At 33.8% G+C, this 25723-nt stretch overlaps 1 protein-coding gene across 1 annotated transcript in view; it reads right to left on the bottom strand.

The window, feature by feature from the left end:
- The window catches only part of Hdac9 (histone deacetylase 9), an 861354-nt gene that overhangs the window by 235913 nt on the left and 599718 nt on the right, over window positions 1–25723 (bottom strand). The window contains exons 16-17 of the mRNA XM_071613675.1: window positions 16693–16826; window positions 3810–3930 (exon numbers count right to left, since the gene is read on the bottom strand). Of these exons, the coding sequence (XP_071469776.1) occupies window positions 3810–3930; window positions 16693–16826 (255 nt within the window). The remainder of the gene's footprint in view (window positions 1–3809; window positions 3931–16692; window positions 16827–25723) is intronic.

Raw genomic sequence — 25723 nt, 5'->3', positions numbered from 1 at the left:
TATTCAGAAGACCAGTGGTAGAAGCAGGTGACAAACTCCTTAATTCACCTACCCCTTTATTTGTCCTGATAATGATCAATTACATAAATAATTAAAATGGAAAACAGGTTTGTGGTATAATTTACATGCCATGTTAGTAAAATTCTAATAGCAGATTGTACTGTCATCAAAGAAAGTTTATTTTAAAAACAATGAGTTGCATAAGTTTATTTTTCAAATGCAATTACTAACAGATGGAAAATAATAAAGGAAAATGTATGCACAGATGAGGACATGTCGTTATGTAAAGACATCTTTTTCTTAAAAAAAAAAAAAAAGGATACAGTTCAGTGGTGGAGTGCTTTCCTGTGTGCTAGGTTCAATCCTCAGTACTACAAAAACAAAAGAAAACAAAACAAACAGAAAATGGCAAACAAACACACACACACACACACACACACACACACACACACACACTAAGGCAAAATGTTAAAATTAGAATGCTGGCACAAGTAAAAGACACTTCAAAAAAATTCTGGATGACATGAAAGGTGAAGTTTTTTATGTCATTGCTCTTAACAAAGGTATCTCTATATCTTTGAATATTTTGCAAGACTGAATCTATATATTGCCAGTAAATTAAAATATATATATATATATATATATATATATATATATATACACACACACGCACACACATACACACACACACACACACACATATATATATATATATATATACATACATACACATATAGATAGATATCTGAATTCTTCATTTACAGTTAAAAGGGATAAAGATAATATTAAAACATAATAAAATAAATTTTAAAAAACTTATTAAACCCTAAGAGAATAGAGAAAATAAATGCTATGCCTCTTATGAAGAATATTATGTAGTAATGTTTATATAACATAAAAGGCAAATAATTGATAATGTAAATTTAGCAGTGTGTAAAAAATTTAATTCACTGCATTGACTGAATTTATTTTTTTAATGACATTACAGTACCTCGTTAATGGACTAAAGTCTGGCTAGCTACAAGGTAGAAACTGGTAATAACAATGACAGGAATATTAATGTTAAGGAAAACCTTGGTCCAGAAATGACTAGAGAGAATGTTTTCAAAGTGTCACCTTACAGAATCTTAAGTATTTAAAGAGATAAATTGTGCCTATTTTCAAATCTAATTATTTTATAATCTATAGATGTCTTTCAAGATACAAAGACTAATAGTTCTGATCCTAGTGAACTTTCAGTTAAATCCTTCCTCCTAACCTAGAACATAACTTTCAAGAGCAGTATTATCAATTTAACACAGAAATGCCACCTCCCATCTGTGTTGGAGGGACTGGGCAAGATAGCTGTATAGTAGTGAAAGAAAAGGATAAAGAGAGCAAATTACTTGATTATTAATTTCTATACATTTGTATATGACAGCTTCAATGTGATCTTTAGTTATAAATGAAAAAACAAACTATAAAAATCCAAATGTCACAAAGAACAAAAAAGTAATCTTTTAAGAGAAATAAATAATTCACTTTGAATAACAACAGAAGAATATCAGATAAATTTCTGAATTCACCATAATAAATGAAATAGTTTGGATATGTCCAAGTTGAACTTTGCACTTGACCTCAGGCCTCACAGAAGGCACCATCCTTGTGTGTGTGGATTCAGGTAGTCTACATTGAAAGTGCTGCTCTGATCACTGAGAGATATCTCTCAAACTCCACAGGTGTACAGAATGTTGCCCCAATCACCAATTGTATGAATGCTATTTCCCATTAAATATTCAAACCCAATGAGATAAAAGGCTAATTATCTGTCCTAAAAATTTAAAAACTGAATCATCAAAACTAAGTGCTTGCACCACATACATACAATGAAAAGAAGCTTTGTCCAAGTTCCAAGTTGGAATTCATTTTTGAATCAACCAAATTTAAAGTAACAGAAAGTTTGAATATTTTGAAAAAGTTAGATTTGTTCAAAATTGTCAAATTCCTTTTCTAAAAGCAGTGGTACTGTTGTATTTCATAAATAAAAGTTTGATGTTGTCAAAGTGTAAATTTCATTTCTTTTAACAAATATGTCTTCCTTCTTAAATTGTGGCATTTTGATATTAACAATTTGACCAATCATATTCCAGTCCAGTAAAGTCCAGGAGTACCTAGTCTTATGACTGAGTTGGTGGATACTTTGGGACCATAGTTAAAAAAAAAAAAAAGAAAGAAATGAAAAGAGCGAAAGAAAAACGTTTTCTATTTTCTCTTAACTAAATTAAAAAGTAATCACATAGACACTTTCCTATTTTAAATGCTTGAGTATTTTGATCAAATAAAACCATGAAAATCACTGCATCTTTGTGCTTAGTTGGGTAGGATTATTAATTCATGTTAAAATAAGAACATTTATTATACAGCAGCCAGAAAAAAAAAAGAAATACTTTATGTAACATACCTGCATGTAGAGAACTGGTTCCTTTGAAGGAACCAAGGGAAAAAGTCTGGAGCATAGATGTTTAGATCAATTTATTTGTATTTGTATTAAAGCATAACTTTAATTTTACCATATAAATTGTTTTTCATCAAAGGTTAGCAATATTCTCTCTAAACAACACTGAGTGGTCTGTGTGTGCCCCTTTGTGTCCATTTCTCTTCCAGGTACTTCTGTTGCCTATCCTGACACACATACAAACACACACACACACACACACAAACACACACACACATGTGCAGACACTCCCCAAGTACTTCGCCACACATCTTTAGGGATACTTGCTGTTCATCTTTAAAAGCAGTTTGCATGTGTTTTAAAGGATAATTGTTAACTTCCCCTTATAATTGCTTTCCAAAATACTTACATATTACTTGTCATATATTAGTTCCCAATCATTTAGGGCCAATTAACATAAATTATTTAAAATTATTATTGAAAAGAGTTATTGAAAGAGTTCAATAATTTGGAACTGACTCAACAAGTTTGTTTGAAAGAAAGGGACAAGAAAGTGTTCTAAAATAGGTTTTAATTAAAACTCTTAAAATATTAGCCACGTTATGTACTGTTGTTATTCAATTATAAAGGTAATTAATAAAATATAATTACTTCTACTAAAATAATGTTTTGTCAGTATTTTTCCAAAAATCTGTTGTTTATAGCATTCATATAAAGCTTACATAAAACTCTGCAACTTCAATTTTATTTTAAAATCTGATGATGAAATTTTGAAAAATCGTACATTGACAAAAATTATGTTTATTGATTTTCTATTTGTCATTTACTGTGGTATTTAATACCCACAGGGAAGGTGTGCACTAAAAAGCTTACGCTGCTATTTTAAATTCCATCTTACTATAAAATGTAGTATCTTAGGCACAATAATAGGACTTGTCTCTGATATTAAGTTGTACTATCATTTTGTGTGTTAAGGTCATGGGAAAAAAGCCTGTAAGACACAAAACAAATGGGAAAGGTAAAGATGAATTTGCACAAAAGGGTGAAAAGGTCTTATTGTCTTTTAGTTCAAAAACCCAAGTAAACAAATTTGGCAATGTATATATCCCTATATGCAAAACTACACTACACATCTGCTATCCAAAGAAAGGTTAATTTTAAAGTCAACATTATAGAACACACATTGTCTTTTGTAGTGCAGGATTTTCTTAATCTACTTTGAATTCTCTTGTACACGACTCATTCCACAGAGCAGTGCTGTTGGAAAAACTGACTTTTTGTCACACTGCTTGCCAAGTATTTTGGACTGACACTTGTACTGACTAATGATAGTTCTGGAATGTGCTGTTCTCAGTCAAATGGAGCCCATACAGACCTAGGAGTATCCTGGGGTCCAGCTTCTGTCCATCCAGGGGGCCGGTGCCATACAACAGTGAGTGATGTTCAGAATGAACAAGCTGTATTTCCTCCAAGCTGGCTTTTCGACCTTGAATCCTCTGAAAGAAAATAGCAGAAACCTACAGTACCTCTCTGACAACATTTAGAAGAAAATGAGACCCCCAAGTCACATTTAAGATGATTAATAATGGGCTGAGTTTCATCAGGCAGGAATGTGAGACTGATCTGCTTGGTAAAATACTCTAATACTACTTGAAAAATGAGCATATGCAAGGTTGAGATGCGATGGATTGCTTATGCCCATGTAGGAAATTGACATAAAGCTTATTCTTCTTTGGCATAAAAAAATAAATCTATAACAAAGAAATTAATGGTTGTCTCTTTTGTAAAAAATATGAGCTTAAAAACACCAGGGCTAATGTTTATCTGAAAAACAAATTTATTACCATCTTATTTTATACTTACCTGAAGTTGTTGAAATGAATTTTTCTTAAAGGACATGGGTAAATACCATGATAGTGTAATGTATTTTATGCTCATTACTTCATGTGAATGCACCTTACCACAGCATTACTCTGTGTAATGCTGTTACAATGTTACTCAAAGCTTGTCCCATGGGACCCGCAACAGTTGAGGATCTGCCTGTCAATGGCCCATGATGAGATCAGTACAGAAATTCAGAGTAAATATTTAGAAACTTGTATGGCAAATTTATGTCTTTTGAATTTAATAAAATCTCATATGACTTAAATTTTTATTTCACTTTTGCACCATTTCACTTTTAGTGTGTTTTATTAAAGTTTTAGTATATGACAGATTGGAAATTAAACGGAAACAAAAACTGCTGTTTAACCAGAGATAATTTGAGACATTCTAGACTCAATTCTTTACACTTAGGCTAGGCAGAGAGTTTTTGCCCCATCTAACAAAGAAAGGTCCTTTGACACAAACATAATTGTACTTTAAGTTAAACCTTATTAGCCAACATACAAAGTGATCTTCTTGGTCCCATTTCTTACCACATCTGTGAGCCTGATAAACATCATGCTGGTGTATGAAATTAATTAACCTTCACTTTCGGAAATGCCTATGCTTCCTAAAACTACATAAACAATATGAAGTTTTTCTTAAAACACACACCATCACAAGACAGGTCAGGTAATACTTAAGTACGGAACTCAAGAGAAATTCAGAGAGTCTGTTCAGGAAGTGCTGACCTCCCATGTTCCTGGAACCACCAGTTGACTTGGAAACATCCGGCGACAACCACACCTCTCTTGGGACCAGGACAACTCCGTGATCAGTCTCCCTTGTGTAAGGTGATGGGGCTGCTGGCAGACTCTTCAGTGTTTATGTGTAGGTTACTAGGGGTCAGGCTGGGAAAATCTCTAGGTAATGACACTTCCTCAGGGTTTATTGGACAGGAGGCAGAGTTTGCTTGTCACTGAAAATAAATGATCAGGTCACAGTGAGGGAGGAATGGTGCGAACTACAGGGGTAACAGAGGAGCATGATTTAAAGCAGAATCTCAAGATTGCCTTTATGTGCCAAACCAACAAATACCTGTGGAATTTTCTTTGCCATTACACTGAAGTTCCCTGTTCTGGACACTATCATTCAGCATTGTGTAACCCAATTTACATTTCTAGAAAAATGAAATAAGCTTTTGAGAAATCATTTCCAGGTAGTTAAGAAAACAATCCCAATACTGAAGACGAAGGCAAATTTAATGATGGCATTCAGGTCTGCCTTGTTCTGATCAATAAACAATTGTATTGAACAGGGTAATTTGCCGGTAAACATGAAATATGCAAAGGTATATGGAAGACAAACAAAAACCAAAGAAGTAGAATGACAGGTAAAGAGATAAAATGAGCAAGAGAAAAGCAAGAATCAATATTAAAGGGAAATATTTTAACTTCAAGATTTCAGAAGATGGAAAATCCCCCAAGATAAATGGTAGTAACTCCATGGTTTGAGTCATCTAAAATTGGAATGAACAGAGTGCTGAAAAACAGACTGTGACAATCAGTCCTAGTCTGGCATAATAATGAATACCATGAAATAACAGAGCTTCCAAGCTTTCACTTCTATGGGTCTATGAAATCCATAGCCACAGATATCATAAAAGCTGATACTGTGAGACATCAAAATCCTAAATAATGTCAATTCTAAAACTAAGAATTGGAGCCATGTTTGACTACTGGAATATCATAAAACTTCATCATTTTTTTCCCCTCTCTCCTTTTCTATTAAGATTTTTTTTCAGTTCCCAGTTGAATTTTTTGGCTCTAACATTAAATATCACTATTATTATGTTTTCATACACTAGTCATATATATTATACACTGTACACTCAATGCATGTCCCAAGTTCATTTCTTATTCTCCTACAATCCCAGTAGCATTCCAACTAAATGTTCAACCACACATTTGAACAATAATCTGCTAATAAGATTCACCGTAGATGACGATAGCTCAAGTGCTAGCAAATCATGAGGATGCCTGCCGAATCTTTCATCTCCCAGTGTAGTAGCAATCAACTGGCAGTATGGACACAGCATCTGGATAAGTTACCTAGCATTTACTTATTCAAGAGTTTTGCTTCTGATTTATACTCTAGTTCTTACCTCACTATTAAAATGTAAAACTGCTCGTACATTATCCCTTTGATTCTTTTTCCCGCTTCTCCTTCCATTTCCTTTGACTCTCTGAAAGAACATTACACTGGCAGATTGTGTTATTATAATAAATAGTTCTTAGAAATTATTGCAATCAAAATAAGGATGTAATCATTCTTGACAACTACCTTCTGCTTCTCTAGCTGCTAGGGAACAAACCCCATAAACACAGTGCCTGTTTCCCCCCAAAGCAAGGAAAACCAATTCAGCCTGAAAACAATCTCTACCTATAGAAAGGATCTGGAGAAAGCACATTCTAGATTTGTATCTTGCAGAAACACTACTATGGGAACTTGGATGACTAAGCCAAGAATCCTGAAATAGCAACCGCTTGCTTTAGTTCTTAACACACAGGGTCTCCTGGAGTAGTTCCATTTTGCCTCCCTTTTATCAGATGCCTTAAATTTGTCACATTCAGCTCTCTTCTCCTATCGAGATCTCCAACAGTCCCATTTTTTAATTTAGAATTTCATTTGCTCAGGCTTAATATAGATATTCTCATTTTGTCTCTTCCCGAATGTTCTACTTCCTGTGTACCCTGTATTCCTCCATTTCTCTCTTAAGATGCTCTCTAGAGTCAAAGGTCAATAGCATAATGACTAACAAAATAGGATAAAGTGCTCTGATAATCTTAATTTAGGGAGATGCTGGTTTCCGTTCTCAGAGAAAAATCAGTCTGCAGGATGTCTATGTGAAGTCATCTATGATGCTCTGACTAAAAAGGCTTTTGAGCATATTGGAACACTCGATGCATATAAGGGATGGAGTTTATCTGGAGAGTTCTCACATGAAATCCAAAGATAGGTCTTGAATTCTTTAATAGGCCTAGGAACAGAAGCTTCCAGCTCTTCTTTCAGCTTAAAGAAATGCTGTGATTTAGGACTGCTTTCATTCTGACATTATTATTCTGTGACTTACATTCAATCCGGGTCTTTCCTGGGAGTGGAAAAGTAGCCAGGACTCAGCCTACTCTGTGCTTAGGAATATGATCATATTCAATACAGACCCCCAGACAGCCTCTATTCAGGTTGGAAGTTTGACTAAAGAAGTCATTTGAAATCACCATATCATTGAGTCTCACAATGCACTATGGTTCTTTCCTAAAGAAATAGTCTTTCTGAAATAAAGCCTGTTAATGCAAACTGATTATAGAAGGAATGTTCTGAACATGATCTACAAAGTCATACTGTGACAGGATAAAACGCAGCCTACCCACACCCACCCACACACAGAGCACACACACGGTATAGATTCATATTTTTTTTCTGCCAAGGAGCAGAGAAAAAAGGAAACAGTTCTATTCCTTCCCTGCTTGTGTTCAAAGCCTGGAGTGAGGCCAGTGTCCTAATCAGTTCTCATTGGCCTGGAGGAATCAGAACCTTTTGTAAAATATAATAAAGGGCATAAAATCATGATAAAATGCATGAAAAAGCAATGCCTTTGGTTAGGGAACTAGAAATAATTTAGCAGAACAGATGGATTGCATTGGTTGGGTATTATTGAGGACATGAAAGGGCTCATTTTGTGGCAGTTCCAAACTAAGAGAAAATGTCCAACTTAAATTTGACAAGTCAAAGTACCTGCCTCCACTGGAGGAGACTCCATTTTCTTTAATCATTTTCAAAGTAGTGACATATTAGGCAAAAATGTCTACTGAAATACCTCATTTTCTGAAAATATTTCATCCATTGTCTCTAAGTAAAGGAAGATTTTTATTTTTTCCTCCAAAAATCTACAGTGCTGCCAATATTCAATTAAAAAACATAAATGAGTTATGTCAAAGTTAGATTCAGTTTTTGAATACCATATTTAATACTTAAGGAGTCAATTCGTGGTTCATTAATTATTCTTGATATATTTTTTTCTCTTAAAACAAACACAAAAATGTGGTCTCATCCAAGCATATCTCCTAGAATTTTCAAATGATAACAATCAATTGTTTCTTTGAATATTTTATAAGTCGTTGTTTTTTTTTCTAATAGCCACCCCCTAACACAGAGCTATACAATCTTTCCTCATAGCCCTCATCATATAGTAACCTGTTATCAGAATTTTTTCTCATGAAGTAGAGTAAAGGGAGGCAGGCAGTAATAGAACAGGCAGGCAGCCTACCAGACTTCTCCCTTCTGTAGGGCACATGGAAGAAAAGTAGACTGCAAGCTGAGAGCCAGAATTCTTATCCTGCTTCTTGAATGTTTTCCCTGTGCCTACAGCCAGCTGTGAAACATCTCTACAGGCCTTAGTTTCTTCATCTATAAGCATAAGGAAGTTTGCCTAAGTTTTTTCAAAGCTTCATTTTAGCCCTAACTGATAAGATTCTATGTGGCAAAATAACTTTATACTCGGTAAAAAATTCAAGAAAATATGCTTTACTTTGATTGATGAATTTGCCTGAGGCAAGCAAATACAATTATAGTGATCTATTACTGTGGTGGAGGCCAGAAAATAGGCCCATGAAGATTTTCAAAAGCAGTCCACCTCTTCCTTGAAGCCCATTTCTTAAAAGTTTAATCACTGTTGAAAAATGAGAGGATTTTCAAAGCTTATACTACTATTTGACAACCTCAAAATAATAAACACTTTCCCCAATTTCTAAATTCTTTAGGGTACAGAATGTCTGGCTTTGTTTGTATGTTTTGTTTCCTGATGCTGGGGATTGAACCCAGGGCCTTGCACACACTAGGCAAGTGCTCTCACAGTGAATTACACTCCTAGCCTGTACTTCTGACTTAAAGCTACCTGTGTGTTTCAAGTAAATGCTTGAACTCTCTCATCTCCAAATATTTGATCCATCTGCCTATTTGTCTCTACCTGTTAAGTTTATGCAAGAAGTTGAGTTTGTGTTGCAGAGGTTCTTGAAACCAGCTGCGGATGTTTAAGAGGTATGATTGGAGCTTTAGATTCACTTTGTGTGGACACAGTCTGCGCACTGGATACTTAAAGCCACTGAGTGGATTCTAATGGGTAGAATCCTGGGTCAAGAACCACATGTTGGAAGGAGCAGACTATGCTTCCTACTCATAAATTAATTCAAGATATTGTCACTATGGACCAATATTTGGGACTATGAAATATTTTTTGTTTTTAACATCAAGGAGTAAAAAACAAAATTCTTGTCTTCAAAATTAGCAAGTATCTTTACTTGTCTTAATTTTATTGATTCAGTCATTAATATTTATTTTCAAATATTTCAGAGCACATAGCAATTTCTAAAGCACTTCAGAAAGCCAGAAAATCTTATTCAACAATAAAGGTCTGGGGTGGTCATAAGCATATGTTATGTATGTTTTTTAAATTTATTTTCATCTATTTCAAATCATTATGTTCATACAACAAAAAGAAATTATGCCTTAGTTTCATTGCTCCATTTTCATAATTTTTAATAAAACCAAATCTTATACCTTATAATTTTTAATTACAAATATTTTAATGATTTAGTCTAAAGCATTGCTTTTTCAAATATCACTCATGTATGCAACAAAATTTCTTAATAAATATTTATACTTGAATACTGCAATGTTCAAATGACTTAAAAATATCTAACATTCATTTTTATTAATAAATCTTAAGCTGCTATCTAAAAATCCCTGTATTATTTTCCAAATGATTCAGAAAGAAAATCTCTCATTGTTCCTTTTATTGATTGTATTCTACAAGCAGAATTTTTAAAACTTCCATGTTGTCTCAATTTTGATTATAAACTGTGCATTGACTTTTGATGTATGTATCTGCCTGGGCCCACCTTACTGTGATATATAAATATCTCTCAGAAAATGACATAATGCATCCTGGTTTACTCATGATATCTAGATCTTCTGCACTACTTCCACCTCCGCACCCCGCAACTGCCCTATCCTTTAGAGACAATTCACAGGACTCCCTGTTTGACTTTCTTACTGCTTTGTGGTTAGATTCTAAGACACAAACATATTTAAAAAAATTTTTTTTTTACAAACTAAACAGAACAGTAAGCTGTTATGTGCTGCCATCTAGTTAGACTACTCTATAAAACAAATGTTTAATTGAATTTGCATTAACTTGCAGTATGCAGAGCTTCACAATCTTGATGTCAGAAAACCTGTACATTCCAAAAGCAATACATCTCCTTATTTGGATTTAAAAAGGGTATTTTAAGTCACTTGTGTGTGCTGGCAAGTGTGCTGAAGACATTATCCTTGAGCTGCTGGACTTCTTAAGATTTTATACTAAAGTTTCTCTCCACTTTGCTCATTGGAACTGCTGAGAAATCCCAGAAGGGGCAACAGTAGCTTGGTTTCATGTCCCAGAATTGTTTTGTAATTACTTTGTGTTGGCACTTGAATAAAAGAGTTAAACATTTCAGCACAGTATGTTGCTTATGGCTTTTACTTATGAATTAAGCGAAACAAAGTTATTCAATATTAGTCACAAAGAGGCAATGCAAATTCCACATAATGTGTAATCCAACAAAAGCATTATAAAATGTTATTATTCTCAAAACAAATGTGAAAGCAAGCAAATGTCTGTGGGTGGTTTGGTGGGGCTGGGAGACATGAGCACTTCTGGAAAAACAACTGCAAGTGCATTTCTAACAGATGATGGGTCAATCTCTATTTTTTTTTTTTTTTTTTTAAGCTCAGAGGAGCACATTCCTTTCTCCAGGAGCACAGGCACTTTAGAAACCCAGCTACCTAATCGAAGAGCTTGTTTTCTCAACAGGATACCAAATTACCCCCTGCCCCCTGCCCCAGATCCATTTCTCACGGTGACCAGAAAGCTGCTGGTTTTGCTTTGTGTTCCCAACAGAATCACTAAACTAAGTATGAATGATTCAATAGGGGAAAAAATTAAATGGTATTGGCATGAAGGACTACTAACCGCTCAACTTTTTTAAAACAGTGCCACGTCATGCCAAAAGAAGTTAACCCATGTAACCACTGTAATCTAATATAATAAGGACTAAAGTTTTCTCTGGCTGCTAATCAGCACTACTCAGCAAAGCCAATTTACACTATAGCTTACAAACTAAGAGCAAAGTGTTTACCAAAACATGCTAAAAATTTAGTCTGCTGTTAAGAAGAGAGAGTGTTATGTCTAAAGTGAGCTCCTTAGCCATTCTAATTTCATACAATATTATATCTGGAAGAAATCCTAGAGGAATTCTGCATAATATGCCCATCTATAGCATGAGAAAATGGAAGATCAACAAGGTTAAATGATTTTACTAAAGTACACAGATAATTAATGGTCGGGCTAAAGTTAAATCTATTGTTGAATAATTACCTTGGAAGGAATCCATTTTGATTAATTTACCACATTGCTAAATGAGTTGATATAATACAAAAGTTTGATTTGGGGGTCAGTCTAGCCTTTTGAAATGAAGGAGTCCTTTTAATGTTTTCAATTTGCCCTCTTTTCTATCATTTTATTGTCATTTCATTAGTGGACAATTGACCGCGCCATTGGATGAGGAAAGTTGACTTTTCTCTATGTGCCAGCAGAATTGGGACTTCTTATCTTTTTCCCAGAGAAATAGACAATAGGAACCCTAGTAAATGAAGGAAACCACATATTGACAAGCAGAAGCATGGCAAGTTATTCGACATAAGAGACACTTTCTCCTTCACACTGATCTAAAACATCACCTCCTCTCTCTTGTTCACAGAACCCCTCTGAAGCTTTCAAGACAAAGAAGGCAGCTGGCCACCGTCTTTCTCTTTTTATTTCTTTCCTAAGCCAAATCAATAAGAATCTTCAGAATCACAGCAACATAAACATATTGGCTCAAACCCTTTGCAAATTTGTAATTATATATTTCTTTGTATGATCATTTGACCAAAGTCAGGTGAGTTCACTAAATGTTAACCTCCTTGAAGATAGTGAATATATCTTTCTTCCTCTATATTATATCTCCTGCTCCTTACAGAGGTACCAGGAAACCTCAAATTCATATCAATATCATTGAACAAATATTCTGCTGTTGTCAAGATGTGGTAACTACATCAGCAATATCAGGATCAACTAACCACGTTGGAGAAAAAAATACTTAGACCTCCATTCAGACCTACTGAATCAGAAGCCCTAGGGCTAGAGCTCAGCCATCTGTGTCTGAACATCCCCAGAGAGGATTCTAATAGATGCTATTTGAGATTTTCTTCTCTGAAAGCACAAGTTGATTTCTAACCATGGGTGGTCACATAGATGTACAGGGCAAATCATGTCCAAAAACGGCAGATAACTATCTGGATATCGGGAAACAATGTGCTGATCCAGCTTGGATGCATTCCTATTTGATTATATCCTTTTCTGTGGAATCTAATAAGTTCTCTCTATTATGAAACTATTGAGTTAAGTTCTTATTTCCCACCATCAAGAGAGAACATTGTCCAGACCACTTAGGAGAGCGATACCCTAGTCTTGGTACTCTAACCCCTGGAGAACCAGCCAGCAAGATTGCACCTTCTCTTGTTCATACTAGTTAGACAAACTGGGCAAGTGAACTAGAGTTCAACATCCTCATAGCTCCTCCCAGGCAGTTTAGTAGGAATGGTCTCCATTCTGTCTTTATTTGGGTCTTTGGGGTGCTTGCTAAATAGGACTCTCACCAGAGCTGCAACCCCACTTTCTCTTGGAGTAAATACATTAACTGCAGGGAGCAGATAACTGTCATTGGCTTGGTTTCCTTTGGTTCAGAAACACTAACCAGGAAGGCTTTCAGGGGAGCCTTTTCCCTCTTTCAACTAGCTTAAGTCCCACACAGAGAAGTCTCGCTCCATAAGATCACTTGCCTTTTATGGTGGGTTTTCCCCTCAATTCTTTAACAATTCTGAATCTTATGAAGTGTGATAAATTGCTAAAATACTTGTTAGTAACTTTCTCAGTTTTTTTTCAAAATATTAAAATTCTCCAAATAATTCAGCATGAGATAAAAAGTTTAACATTCTTAGAAGAGGATTTAATAACATATTAATAAATTTGTATGTAGAATTGATTTATTAAATAACATATTTTAAGAGAAAACCATAAAAATGTGTATCAATTATTCCAAATGTGTTTAGTAAAGGCCTGGGCTGGGCAGTCCTGAATGATGGTGTAGATTCTACTCTTTCTGAGTGGAACTAAACTGCTTTGGAATAATCTGTGTTCCTTTTCATTTTCTTCTCTTCTCTTCTGGTAAAAACAGGAAGAAAAAGAAATTAAGTCATGGAAACCTTCTTTCCCTTTTGGTTCTATGTTTTATCTTACATGGAACTAAAAGTCTCCAGAAAAGGAGAACATCTATTTAGTTAATTATTTCTAAAGTTCCATTTTGAATCCTCCTAAAATCATTCACAGACAGAGGGACATTAAACACCTAGGTGTCTTAAAGTGAATTGTTTGTTAGGGCTTTTAGAAATTCCATTACATGTTTTTATTTGTTTACTTTTTACTTTGGTTACCATATCATAAAGTCAAAGAGCAAATAAATTCACATGTGCAACCATTCCTGCAATTGCACAGGAATTTGGTAACATAAAATGTGGGAAACAATTTCTTCACTTAAGAAACTAAACACTTGGGAAGTTGCCATCGAACTATGTCTGAAAACGGTTTCTGTTTGCATGCTTGTGAAGTTTTTGATAAGACACTTGTTCATGGTCTTCTTTAAGAGCTACTCCTCTGATCCTGGTTCCCAAGTGAATTATTTTTAATTCTGTGATTGTTACCAGGAAGACTCCTGTTTTCTGACTGGGTTGGGGCTTACCTAACCCATTCTCAACAACTCGAGTCCTTCCGACATTTCATCCTGTGGTTGACAACACATAAGCCAGTGAGATATAATAGAATTGCATGGTTTGAAATAATATAGGAATAAAATAAAGTGATGTAGGAGGAATTCATGAAAATGGCTGACTAGAAAGGGATGATGACAAACATTTTTAGATTTTCAGATCAGTGTGAACTATACTACATTCCACATAATTCTGCACTCTGCTCCATTCATAAACAGTACTTCAGGTTATAGCTTTTCAAAATTCCGCTAGAGCCACTGCCAATTTGGAGAGGTTGGGAAAAGGCCAAATGCTGCCATATATAACAAAGAATTGAATGTGGAAAAATGCAAGTGGCAATGTCTCAGCTGGCAAGAGCAGAAAAAAAAAATTTGCCAAGCAGGAAAATATCCATAGCAGTCACAAAGGTGAGACAAGAAAGGTCACAAGAATAAATGAGTTTTGTGTGTTAAGATCAGTCTGTAATTTCTCCATTAAGATCAGACAAACAAGTCTCCTTGGCTGCCCACTTTGTGTATTCCATATGGGGTTTGTGGAAAAGAGAATGGTTTGGCCTCCAAGCTGCACTCTCAAAAATATGAAATTCTTAAAGTTAACTCTAAAATTATCCAAAGAGCATGAAAGCTTTCTGCCATATAATATGGATGCCACTGGCAAAGGATGAATAGGACTTTACTCAGGAAAGAACCAGAGAAATATATGTAGCTCATTTTCTTTCACTTTGGGATTTTTAGGTAAAGGAAACATTTAATCAGAAGCAGAGCTTTAAATACAAAAAATGTTTGACATTTCCACTATAAACATATAATAAAATTTGTGAGACCAGTGTTCTGTTGTATTTATTCACAATCTCAACTCCTGATTGACCTACAGGACATTATCAATAATTTGATGCAAAGATAATTAATATCCTTGTAAAATGAAATATATTATTCTCCTATATCACCTTTTAAAGACAAAGTCTATAAGGAAAATTTTTCTTAGTAACGAGCAAATTGCATAAATGCTTTGCATCTTCAAAAGTCAATATTTTCACTAGATTGCAGGGAAGGACCAGACAGATGTGATTCACATTAGCAAGTATAGGCAAGTGCACTTGACCTTTAGGATCATTTTCTCTTCTTTGGCATTTATATTTCAACCAAAACATTTTCCAGGTTCTTTTAAAACTACATTTGCATAGGAATTATGTTGAATGCATTTTCAGTTGCCAAAAAATAATACACTACAGAAAGTTTTCAAAGATAGTCTATGGGTTAATATCAATTTATAATCGCACTTTTAAATGTCTGACCTTAGAATTGATACACTATGCAAAAAGTCACAAGTAGTTTGCATATAATCTGAAAAGTACTAACAAAAATCAATTTTAATTTTATTGAAGTATAATGAATTTCATTTGGTCTCATATCAGTTTTCTCATACCACAATTATAGTCAAAATATTATCCATTTATTTTTTCCCCTAGGCAAGTAAAAACTATGTTGAATTTCCTTCATTGGTAGGTCAACAGAACCAAATAGAAACATCATAAAATGGCAGCTTGTGAGATCAGGAATATTATCTGTCTTGTGAAATTTGCAATTTCAGTGGCTGAAACACATCTATAATATAATACATATTTAATAAAAATTTTTTAAAACAATCAATGATAAAATGAAGTGAGAAAATACATGGAACGTATTTTTTTAAAGAATTGTTCATATGTAAATGCAAAAAGTTACTGAATTTTAGGGAACAATGGAAATTTTTATCAATTAATCAAATAGCCCATGATTATTATATATTTTGCAAATTTGACAATGGGAGTCATTATGAATTGCTTTCACTTTTGTTTAATCTTTGAAAGCCTAAAGAAATAATTTTTTTCTAAATGAAAATGAAACTGTCATCAGAAATTTACAAAAATGAGTCTAAAAATTGGTAAAATGAAAATATTAAAAGCCCTACCATAAAATTACAAACTTATTAGCTACTTCATTAAAAAGGAGTATATTTTCTTGGTGCTAAAACTGTTATTCTTTGAATTTTATTCATTTCCATGAGGCAAAATTGGCATATATTTGAGTTCAAAGGGCAGTTTCTAACAAAAAAAGTACCAATTACTTAACATTTAACACTGCAAGCAGTTTCTCAGAAGACTAACTCAATAAATGATGTCCATTTGCAAACAAGAATGCTATCATGTGTATGTATGCTGCAACAGAACACACATATCAGGCAGCTGCTTAATACATCAACCTTGATTACCTACTGTGTGCCCAGCTCAGAGTCAGATGGTGAGTTCTATGCTATTTGTTTATGACTGATCATCAATCACAATGTTTGCTCTACATGGTTAACATTTTTTTACTACTACCCAAATGAATGCTGGCCTCTTTACATGATTTATTTAAGTAAGTAAAAAAGTGTGGCCAATTCAGGATTACCTCACATTTATTTAGCAGCCCAGTTTCTTGCAGCCGTGACCAGATGCTCTGTATTCGTCCAGCATGCTCAGGGTGGGTGGTGGAACTGCCACAAACGCACTGGTGTTTCAGCATCAGAGGGTCATAGGCAATTCCTTCAAGACAAAGAAAACATACATGTAATGGAACAAGGTAGTGGATACACACTGGACAATAACATGATCACTCCAAAAAGTTATTCTTTTTAAAATGAAATTTACAAAGAAAAAACATCTATATCCTTAAGACCCCATAGGAGGATTTAATCTGTGTATCTGCATATGTCTGCAAAAATCTCCATTAGTAGATTAACTAGTACTCAGACCTTAGTTTAGTAAATCTGTAAAGTGATAAAGATGGTGACATTTTAGGAAACTTCAGATTAAAAAAAAGAATGCCATAGTTTTACCAGTATGTAAAATCATTGTTAACTGGGGGCAGATAACTCAATTTAGTAGAAGTTTTCATTTTATCATTCACGCCACAAAATGAGCTGGTTTCTAAATCCTGAATTTATTTAATGAGTAAATTCCACTTTTCCTTTGGATCAGGGAACATCTTTGTAATAAACTGAACAATTTTCTAACTCTTTTCCATTTTGTTTAGAAATGTCATCAAAGATGGGTACTCAGTTTCTTCTTTACTTATGTTTTCCTAAAAATTTGTAGCATTTTATAAAATATATGACTATTGTAAATCTATGAGATATACAAGTCCCGTATATTGTGAGACATTGGAAGTAGTTCTTTTAAAATATAAATGATTGCTGTAATTCCTTTAGTACAGAGTTCAGTTACTTAATGAATAAAATCTATTAGAAGGTAGTATATTTCATGTTTGAAAAATTTGGTGAAATCAATTATCAAGAGTATATAAAAAAGGACTTTTTAAAGGAACAGATTAGATGATAATTACAACTCTGGTTCATTTTAGGATTTCTACCCATAACCATTTCCCTTGAGAAAGGGGAGAACATGTTACTTACAAAATTGACTAACATAAGATTATTTAACAAATCTGTTCTAATATTTGACCATCAAACTACATTATGGGGTACAGGGACTGAAGTATCCATGATAAGAAATTAAAGAGCAAAAAAAATAAAAAATAAAAAAGATCTATTCAGGAACAGATAAGTACCGAAATTTGACTTACTTACATTACTGTGTTAAAGGAATGTTTCTCAGAGGGGAAAAGTATTTGCCCCTGAGTATACCAAAATCCTACAGAAAAATATAACATATGCAATTTGAAACCATGTGGTAAAAATTATGTATAAGAAAAAATATCATTTTGCTGGTTCAAATAATATCCATTCTTAAGAGTCAATGGCTTCAGAACCCATCTTTATGCCTGCTCCTGACTTGTATGTTTTCATCCTTAGCCCTGACCTCTCTTCTGAGTAATATACTATAAACTTACCTATTCAATTGCCCACCCAAAGCTTCCATTTGGATGTCTCATAGATTTCATAAAGTAAGAATGTCTTCAATTTTGAATTCATGATCTTAACCCACACACAGTGTTCCTTATTTTAACAAAGGACACTAAGATCCATCAATGAGTATGCCAGAAACCTTTGTGTCCTCTTGACATTCCCTCTTCTATGAACCAAAGGAGTGTCTGTTTTCCCTTCCAGACAGATCTTGAATCACTCACTTCTTATCTCCACTGCCAAAACCATACACAATCCAAACAACTATTATCACTGATTTGAACTCCTGAGACAGCCTCATAACTGGCTACCTGACTTTCACTCTATGCCATTCACCACAAGACAGTAGCAATTTTTTGCTTAAACATTTCAATGACTTTACTGAGACTGAAATTCCTCAAGGTCAACATCCATAGGCTCCTCTCCATCTCTCCAGCTTCATCACATTACTCCTCCCTCCTTTGATCTCAGTTTCTCCTACAAAGGGCTCCCTTCCTCTCCTTAAAAAGGTCAAAGTCCCATCAGCCTTTGTACATGCTATTCCATCTGGGCCAGAAATTCTTCCTTCCTGATCTTCATAACTATAGCTCCCAACTGGCTAACTTCCTCTTCATCCTTCATGGTATAAAATTTTAACACCATGTCCTCAAAAAAGCATTCCCTGAAAACTAAGTGGGATCTCCTCCTCCTCTATCTGGTCTCATAGCATCCTCCATCTCCTTCGGAGCATTGCTCACATTTATGTAATTGCTGCATGTAATTTTGTTAACTGTGCATTTTCTTCACTAAATGTTAAGATATATGAAAGGACAGGCTACAGTATTGTTTATCTTTGAACTTCCAGTGTCTATCCAGTAGGTCCTCAAAAGTACATTGTAATGAATGCATGAAAGACAAATAAATGGATGGATTCAAGAACTAGGCTAGGTATTTCCATGATTTAGCCTTCCTTGGTAAATCTAATCAATGGGTCTCCTTGGCGTCTTGAAGTTCACGCAGGCTTATTTCTTTAATATTCTACTTTTTTATTTTACATGCCTTATCTTCCAACCAGGAATCTATTTTACTCAGCTTTGTATGTCTACAAAGTATTTTTCACGAAGTCCATTTTTTCCTTTGTACAAAACCCAACATAAAAAAATATTTTGCAATAAGGTCAAATGGAATACTTTAAGATAGGCAGAAAAGAAAGCAGGTAGAAGAATGGCATTCAGAACACAACATTCATGAGACATGTCTTCACAATTCAAATTTATCAAGCATTTATGAGTTGCTATTTCAGAACAGGAGCTGTTTAACATATTTTCAACTACAGTTTTGTACTACAAAAAATAAATGATATACTAATAATACAGAAACCAAAAGTATAGTATTGTTTTGTTTTGAAAATATATTCTTCAATAGTAGGAATTTTAATCATTGTGTTGCTTAACTATTTCTACTTCATCTCTTAACATATCCAAGCTCACTTCCATCATAATTTTTCCCCTTTTAACATCATTTTCCTCATAACTCACTGCCAATAAAAAGAAAATTACAAAACAAGTTGTGGTAGTTAGAAATTATTGCCAGGGATCTGGAGATTATAATAGAAAGTCCAGGAGCTTTTGGAAAGACGTTCGAATTTAAGGGGAAATAAATAAAATCTGGATCCCCCAACCTCCACTGCCTCATCTTAATGATGTATCAATGAGGTGTTAACAGGTAGACTGGAAGGTGAGACTTTAACCTCATCCTTCATCTCTACTCCTTTCCTCTTTTTTTTTTTTATTCCCTCTCAAAACTAGGGACATATAGGGTGAAAAATAAGCCTACTCTTTTCTTCAGGATTCATATGGAATTCTATTTTTCTTTGACTCTTTCTACCCCACTGGTTGTCACTGGCAATGCAAGCCAATGGATCACTCTTTCTCTCGATTAATAGGACAAAAGTTAAAAATTAAGAATTGGAAAAGTATATGAAGGAGTCTTTTTTTAGTCAGCTTTTTCCTTGCTGCAACTAAAAGATCTGACCAGAACAACTGAAGAGGAGGAAAAGTTTATTTGTGAGCTCAGGGTTTCAGAGGTTTTAGGCAGCTGGCTCTATTCCTTGGGCCTCAAAGTGAGGCCAAACATGATGAAGGAAGAGTGTGAGAAAGAGTGTGGTGAAAAGAAGCAGCTCACCTGATGATTAGGCAGCAGAGAGAGAGAGAGAGAGAGAAACTCCACTTTCCAAATACAAATATATACCCCAAACCATAACCCTAATGATCCCCCTCCTCTAGCCACACTCCTCCTGCCTCCAGTTACCACTCAGTTAACTCCTTCAGGGATCGATTCACTGATTAAGTTAAGGCTCTCACAACCTAATCATTTCCACTCTGAACCCTCTCACATTGTCTTACACGTGAATCTTTACCTGTATTTTGAATCCTAATAGTGAGTTTCATACCAAACAAACAAAACAAACCCTCCTCAAAATTCTGAATATTTTAGATAAGCTTTGAGCTTTCTCTAGGTTATTTTATTAAATGAGATAACGTATTTGAAACACTGAGTATAGTGTCTTTCCCTTCCTAAATCATTACATGTAGGTAAGTCATTTTTTAGCTCATGGAATCTATTCATGTCTATAATAGGGTTTATGTTCAGTCTAGTAAGATCTGATTGAGTAGAGCTGGTTTATAAGGAGGAGTCTAGCATCTTTAGATGCCTTCTTCTGTGTCCTAGCTACTAACATTCAGCTAATTTGCATTTCTAGAAACTGCCTGAAGTTTCACACCTTCTAAAGACATTTACTAAACACTACTGGAGCTAAGTGAGAAGAGGGAGGACTAGCACAAAACAAAGTTATATGACAGGGCATTGTAACACATAATGATGGTTCACTATGTTCAAGGTATTGGCAATTTCAATTTATTACCATTAAACTTACAATCTAGTAGTTAAAGTGAGACACATACAAACACATGACATGCATTTGTAAAACTTCCGTATGCTAAGGAAGGAAAAAATGTGGGATGAGTAAGAGGAGCGTTCTTAAAAACAAAAATATTTAAATGACAAAATGACTTGCAAATGATGGAAGGTGAGGCCATTAATAGAATGGACAGAATGAACTACGGTCAGTGCTCTCTATCCATGAATTTCATATCCACCCAGTGATTCAAAAATATTGTCGGAAAAAATTATATCTGTCTAGACATGTACATACATTTATTTCTTATAGTATTTTTTCTAAAAAAAAAAAACAGTAAAATAACAATTTACAGAGCAATTACATTGTACCAAGTGTCAAAAATAATCCAGAGATGATTGAAAGTATACAGGAGAATGTGTAAAGGTTATATGCAAAAACTAGGCCATTTCATATAAGTGTCTTGAGCATCTAGGGATTTTGGTATTCTTGGAGGTTCCTGAAAACAATCCTCCACAAATATCAAGGAATGAATGCATTTTGAAACAAAGATCATTTCTAACAATCTTCAAATACTCATAGTGGCCATTTTACTTTTCCTATATATAGTTCCCATCTATCCATAAAGCTTATCTTGCCTTATTTTTTCTATTTCCACCCCACTCTCTACATTCTACTACATTTAATATTTGCTATAAGACCTTTGATTTGGAATACATAAATAAAAGCATCAAACTGTACAATTTTAATTATATTTAATACATAATTTAATTAACTTGGTGTGTCAAGCAAGCAAATAATGTAGTATCAAAAAATGGTTATTTAAAATGTTGGTAACTTGTGCCTTTTACTAGGTAAGAAATTCCCTAAGACAATTTTGTTTGTTTTGTTTTCTCATGTAACTCACATTATTAGAGTATCAGGAGAAAAGGGAATGGCTAGAAGAAAGGTCCTTAAGAGTCTATGACCTGGATTAAGGGTTGCCACTCAGCTAGAGAGCCAGGAAGGAGCCTCAGCCAGCATGTAAGTTGGCAAAAAGTGAAGCCAAACACAATCACTACACATTTGCTGGAGGCAAAATATCTGGAAAGATTTTTCTACATTCAAGAATAAGTGATCAGGAAAAAAAAAGGACCTATGATAATATGCTACATAAACTGTAAAGGAAAATGTCATTCATAGATCAATGAACATGAGCTACGGGAGGAACCAATATGATTTTAAAGGAAATGTTTTGGCATCTTCAAATGTCAAAAGATACTGGCTCAATCAACTAGGAACCAAAAGCTAAAGGGAGAGATCTAACTCAATTAAAAAGACAATGGAATTAGTGAAAAAGAAAGAGAAATATGATAAATAGGGATAACAAAGAAATTTTGAAGAAAAAAATTAAAATCTATACAGGAGACAAAGACAGTAATTTATACATTTCAGAGAATCAGACTGGTGCTCTTGAACACAAATTTAAGAAGCCCTTGGAACATGAAGAAAAATTTCTAAGAGATGGACCCAATGAGATGAAAATGGGAAATCAGAGGATAAAATAGCTGAAGAGAAAGCTGTGATTGCCCTCTAGGAGAAAAATCAGACTAACTGAATAATGGGAATAACTAAAGAAGCTTCCCATAAGTAAGAGAGTCATGTGCATCTGTTAGTGAACACTCATCAGAAAGGTAATTTTTAAGTTAACAGGATAAAGAAAATACACCAATTCCAGAAAAGAAAAATGAGGCTGCCCACAAAGAAACACCTATCAGATTGGCCTCAGACTCCTCCCCTTTAGCGCTAGCACCCTTGAGCATAGGACATTTCCAAACTTTTCAGGCAAAAATATGTGTCCAGTAAGTCTATATTCAGACATGTGTGAAAACAAAAAGATGACATTCTCAGGTATAAAGACATGTCCCCAAATATGTATATATAGCACACAAGGAAGATGAATACATAATGATATATTTATAAATACACTATGTATGTGAATATGTTTTGATATGATACATGTCATCGAGTTGAGTTAATGTCCTAAATAAACAAGATAGCTGTTTTTATCATCTTAAGAGAGAATGAGATGAGCAAATTTTGGAGTTAATCTGAGAAATTTCAAACAGACATTAGAGGACAGCAATTTAAGAAAATAAATTACCTACAAAAAGAAATTAACCTCTCATTTCTAATATAGGTAATAATAGAAATTACTTTGAAAAATCTTAAACATATACATACTTACAAACACAACAAACACATGCATACAAATAAATATACATAAAAGACAATGCAAATTTACACATACACACATGCATACAGATATGTACAAAAATATGCAAATATATTTTTTAAAGAGAAGCCTAAGGAAGAGGTAAAACCACTGATAATATGAACAAACATTTAAATTTGTTTACCTAAAAGTAATAAAATAAAGAATGATTCTCTTGTACATTATTCTAGATTTACCAATTTGCCTTCTATGAACATGCATCAATTTTTGTAATTAGCAAAAATGTAAATATTACACAAAAATATCACTTAATATTTTAATGATTTTTCTGTATAATGCCATACAATTCACATATACTTAATCTCAATTCATTCAATTATTTATTTCTTTGCTGATTCTTTTGTTTTTTATACAATAAATGTATATATATCCACACACATATATATACATATACACACACAAATATATGTATGTATATATATATATATATATATATATGTATGTGTATATATATATATATATATATATATATATATGTATATACTAGCACCTTTCATGTGTTAGTAATGTATCTAAGTTCTAATGTAACCAAGTACTAATGTTAGAGAGAAGTGAAAAATAGTTATTTCTCAGAGACTATCCATTGTAACTTAATCTCCCAAATAGATAAATAATTATAACTTTTGATGGAAAAATACAGTCTGTTATAAAGCTTCCTGAAGGAAGTAACATATAAAGTGAAACATGAAGAACCTGAAGAATCAGATGGAATTAGCCTTGACTCACACTGAAAAATATTCAAGTATATTTAACTACCCATCATGTGTGCCACTGACTAAATATCAATTTTTAAATCTATTTTTAAATTAATTATTTAATTAGATTATTGGTAATGATAATGATTTGATTAGATTATTGCAATGACTTTCACAAGTGTTGGTTTAAAACCATTTCAGCACTGTGATTATATTTCATATTAGACTCTGGCTAAAAAGATAATGTTATAAGGGAAGAACTTATTTATATGGATTATGTAGAGTATCCTGGTATTTGAAAGAAAGAAGACTTTAGATTATCTGTTGATGTGTAAGATAAACCCCATCACATTATTAACATTAATTTATTGTTCTGATGGATACCATTTGGTATGAAGGAGCACAATCATCTTTCAGAACCTCTCTTGTAACCCATGGCCAAACCTCATCTTTATAAGGAGTAATTGAGTAGAAGAGATTAATTTAGCAGAGAAAATGAACACAGTGCCTTTTCCTTAATTTTCAGAACCTCTAATAAACACAATGCATAATCTTTAATTAGAATTTTTAAAAGCACCTTTAAAATTGACTATTATTATCCATAATAAAATAGAATATAAAATCCATATAGGATCATGGTAACCTAGCTATAATACACTTATTCTTCATTTTCACTACTGCAGCTACAGGACCCCTGTTCTTTTGGGGTTTCTTAAAACAGTCTCTCTCCGGACGATGACAGTTCTCTGTGGGCCACCAGGTATTGGCTACATCTTATGCTATGTTTGGGAATCCTCTCAGGAAATGGACTGGGGACTTCATCTTTAAACAACTGACTAATATATCCACCCTGGAACATTGCTTCGTTTTTTCCAAAAAAGGAAGTTGAGTGACTATTCCGGTTGGCTGCTAAAAATCCACATGGATAGTGAAGGTTTGAATGTCATACCTTAAAAGTTATGTAACATTAGTGTTACACAATGCTCTAGTTGTACCAAAAAAATATAGGTCTTACAGAATGGATTTAAGTCAATTTCCTACTTTTATAACTTGCTCTTCTTCGATGGAATAGCTATTGAGTGTATGAGATAGTATGACTTTTTTTTTTGAAAAAAAAAATTCCCCAAGAACACACTTGAATGTCACTTTGATCTTTTCTAAATATGCACAACAAATAAATAATTAAAAGTCAACAGAAAGGAGTTTTATGGTCAGAAATATATTGTTTCAAACATACTATAAAGAAAAGTCTTCATGTACATGTGTACATATGTATATATAAAATATATATGTGTACATATGTATTATACACATATATAATGTTATATATTATCATGTCTATATTATTATGTTTCTGGTCCATTCTTGGATCTGAATTCTTCTAAGGCCTACATAGCCTTTCTAATTAGAAACTCTTTTCTCAAACATGTCAGATTTCTCAGAGATCTCACTTCATTGATATCAAAGGAATATGTACACACTGGAGGAATCCAAATCATGTCAGGAAAGGGTGACTCCTCTAAACCATCGGAAGAAACCCTACCTGGAGTATTTCAATAACTGTCAACACCACAGGTGTTAACATCAGTATGAAACTTTATATTTAAGCTCACTTTTCAAATAGAGAAATTATTTTAGTCAATACAAATGGCACTACGACAGGATGGCTGTTATTCTGTGTTCTCTGAATAAAAGACACTTTCAGGAAAACA

This window comes from Marmota flaviventris, chromosome 1 (genome assembly GCF_047511675.1).
Source record: "Marmota flaviventris isolate mMarFla1 chromosome 1, mMarFla1.hap1, whole genome shotgun sequence".
NCBI classification, from domain to species: Eukaryota; Metazoa; Chordata; class Mammalia; order Rodentia; family Sciuridae; genus Marmota; species Marmota flaviventris.
This window is presented reverse-complemented; position numbering and strand designations above follow the sequence as displayed.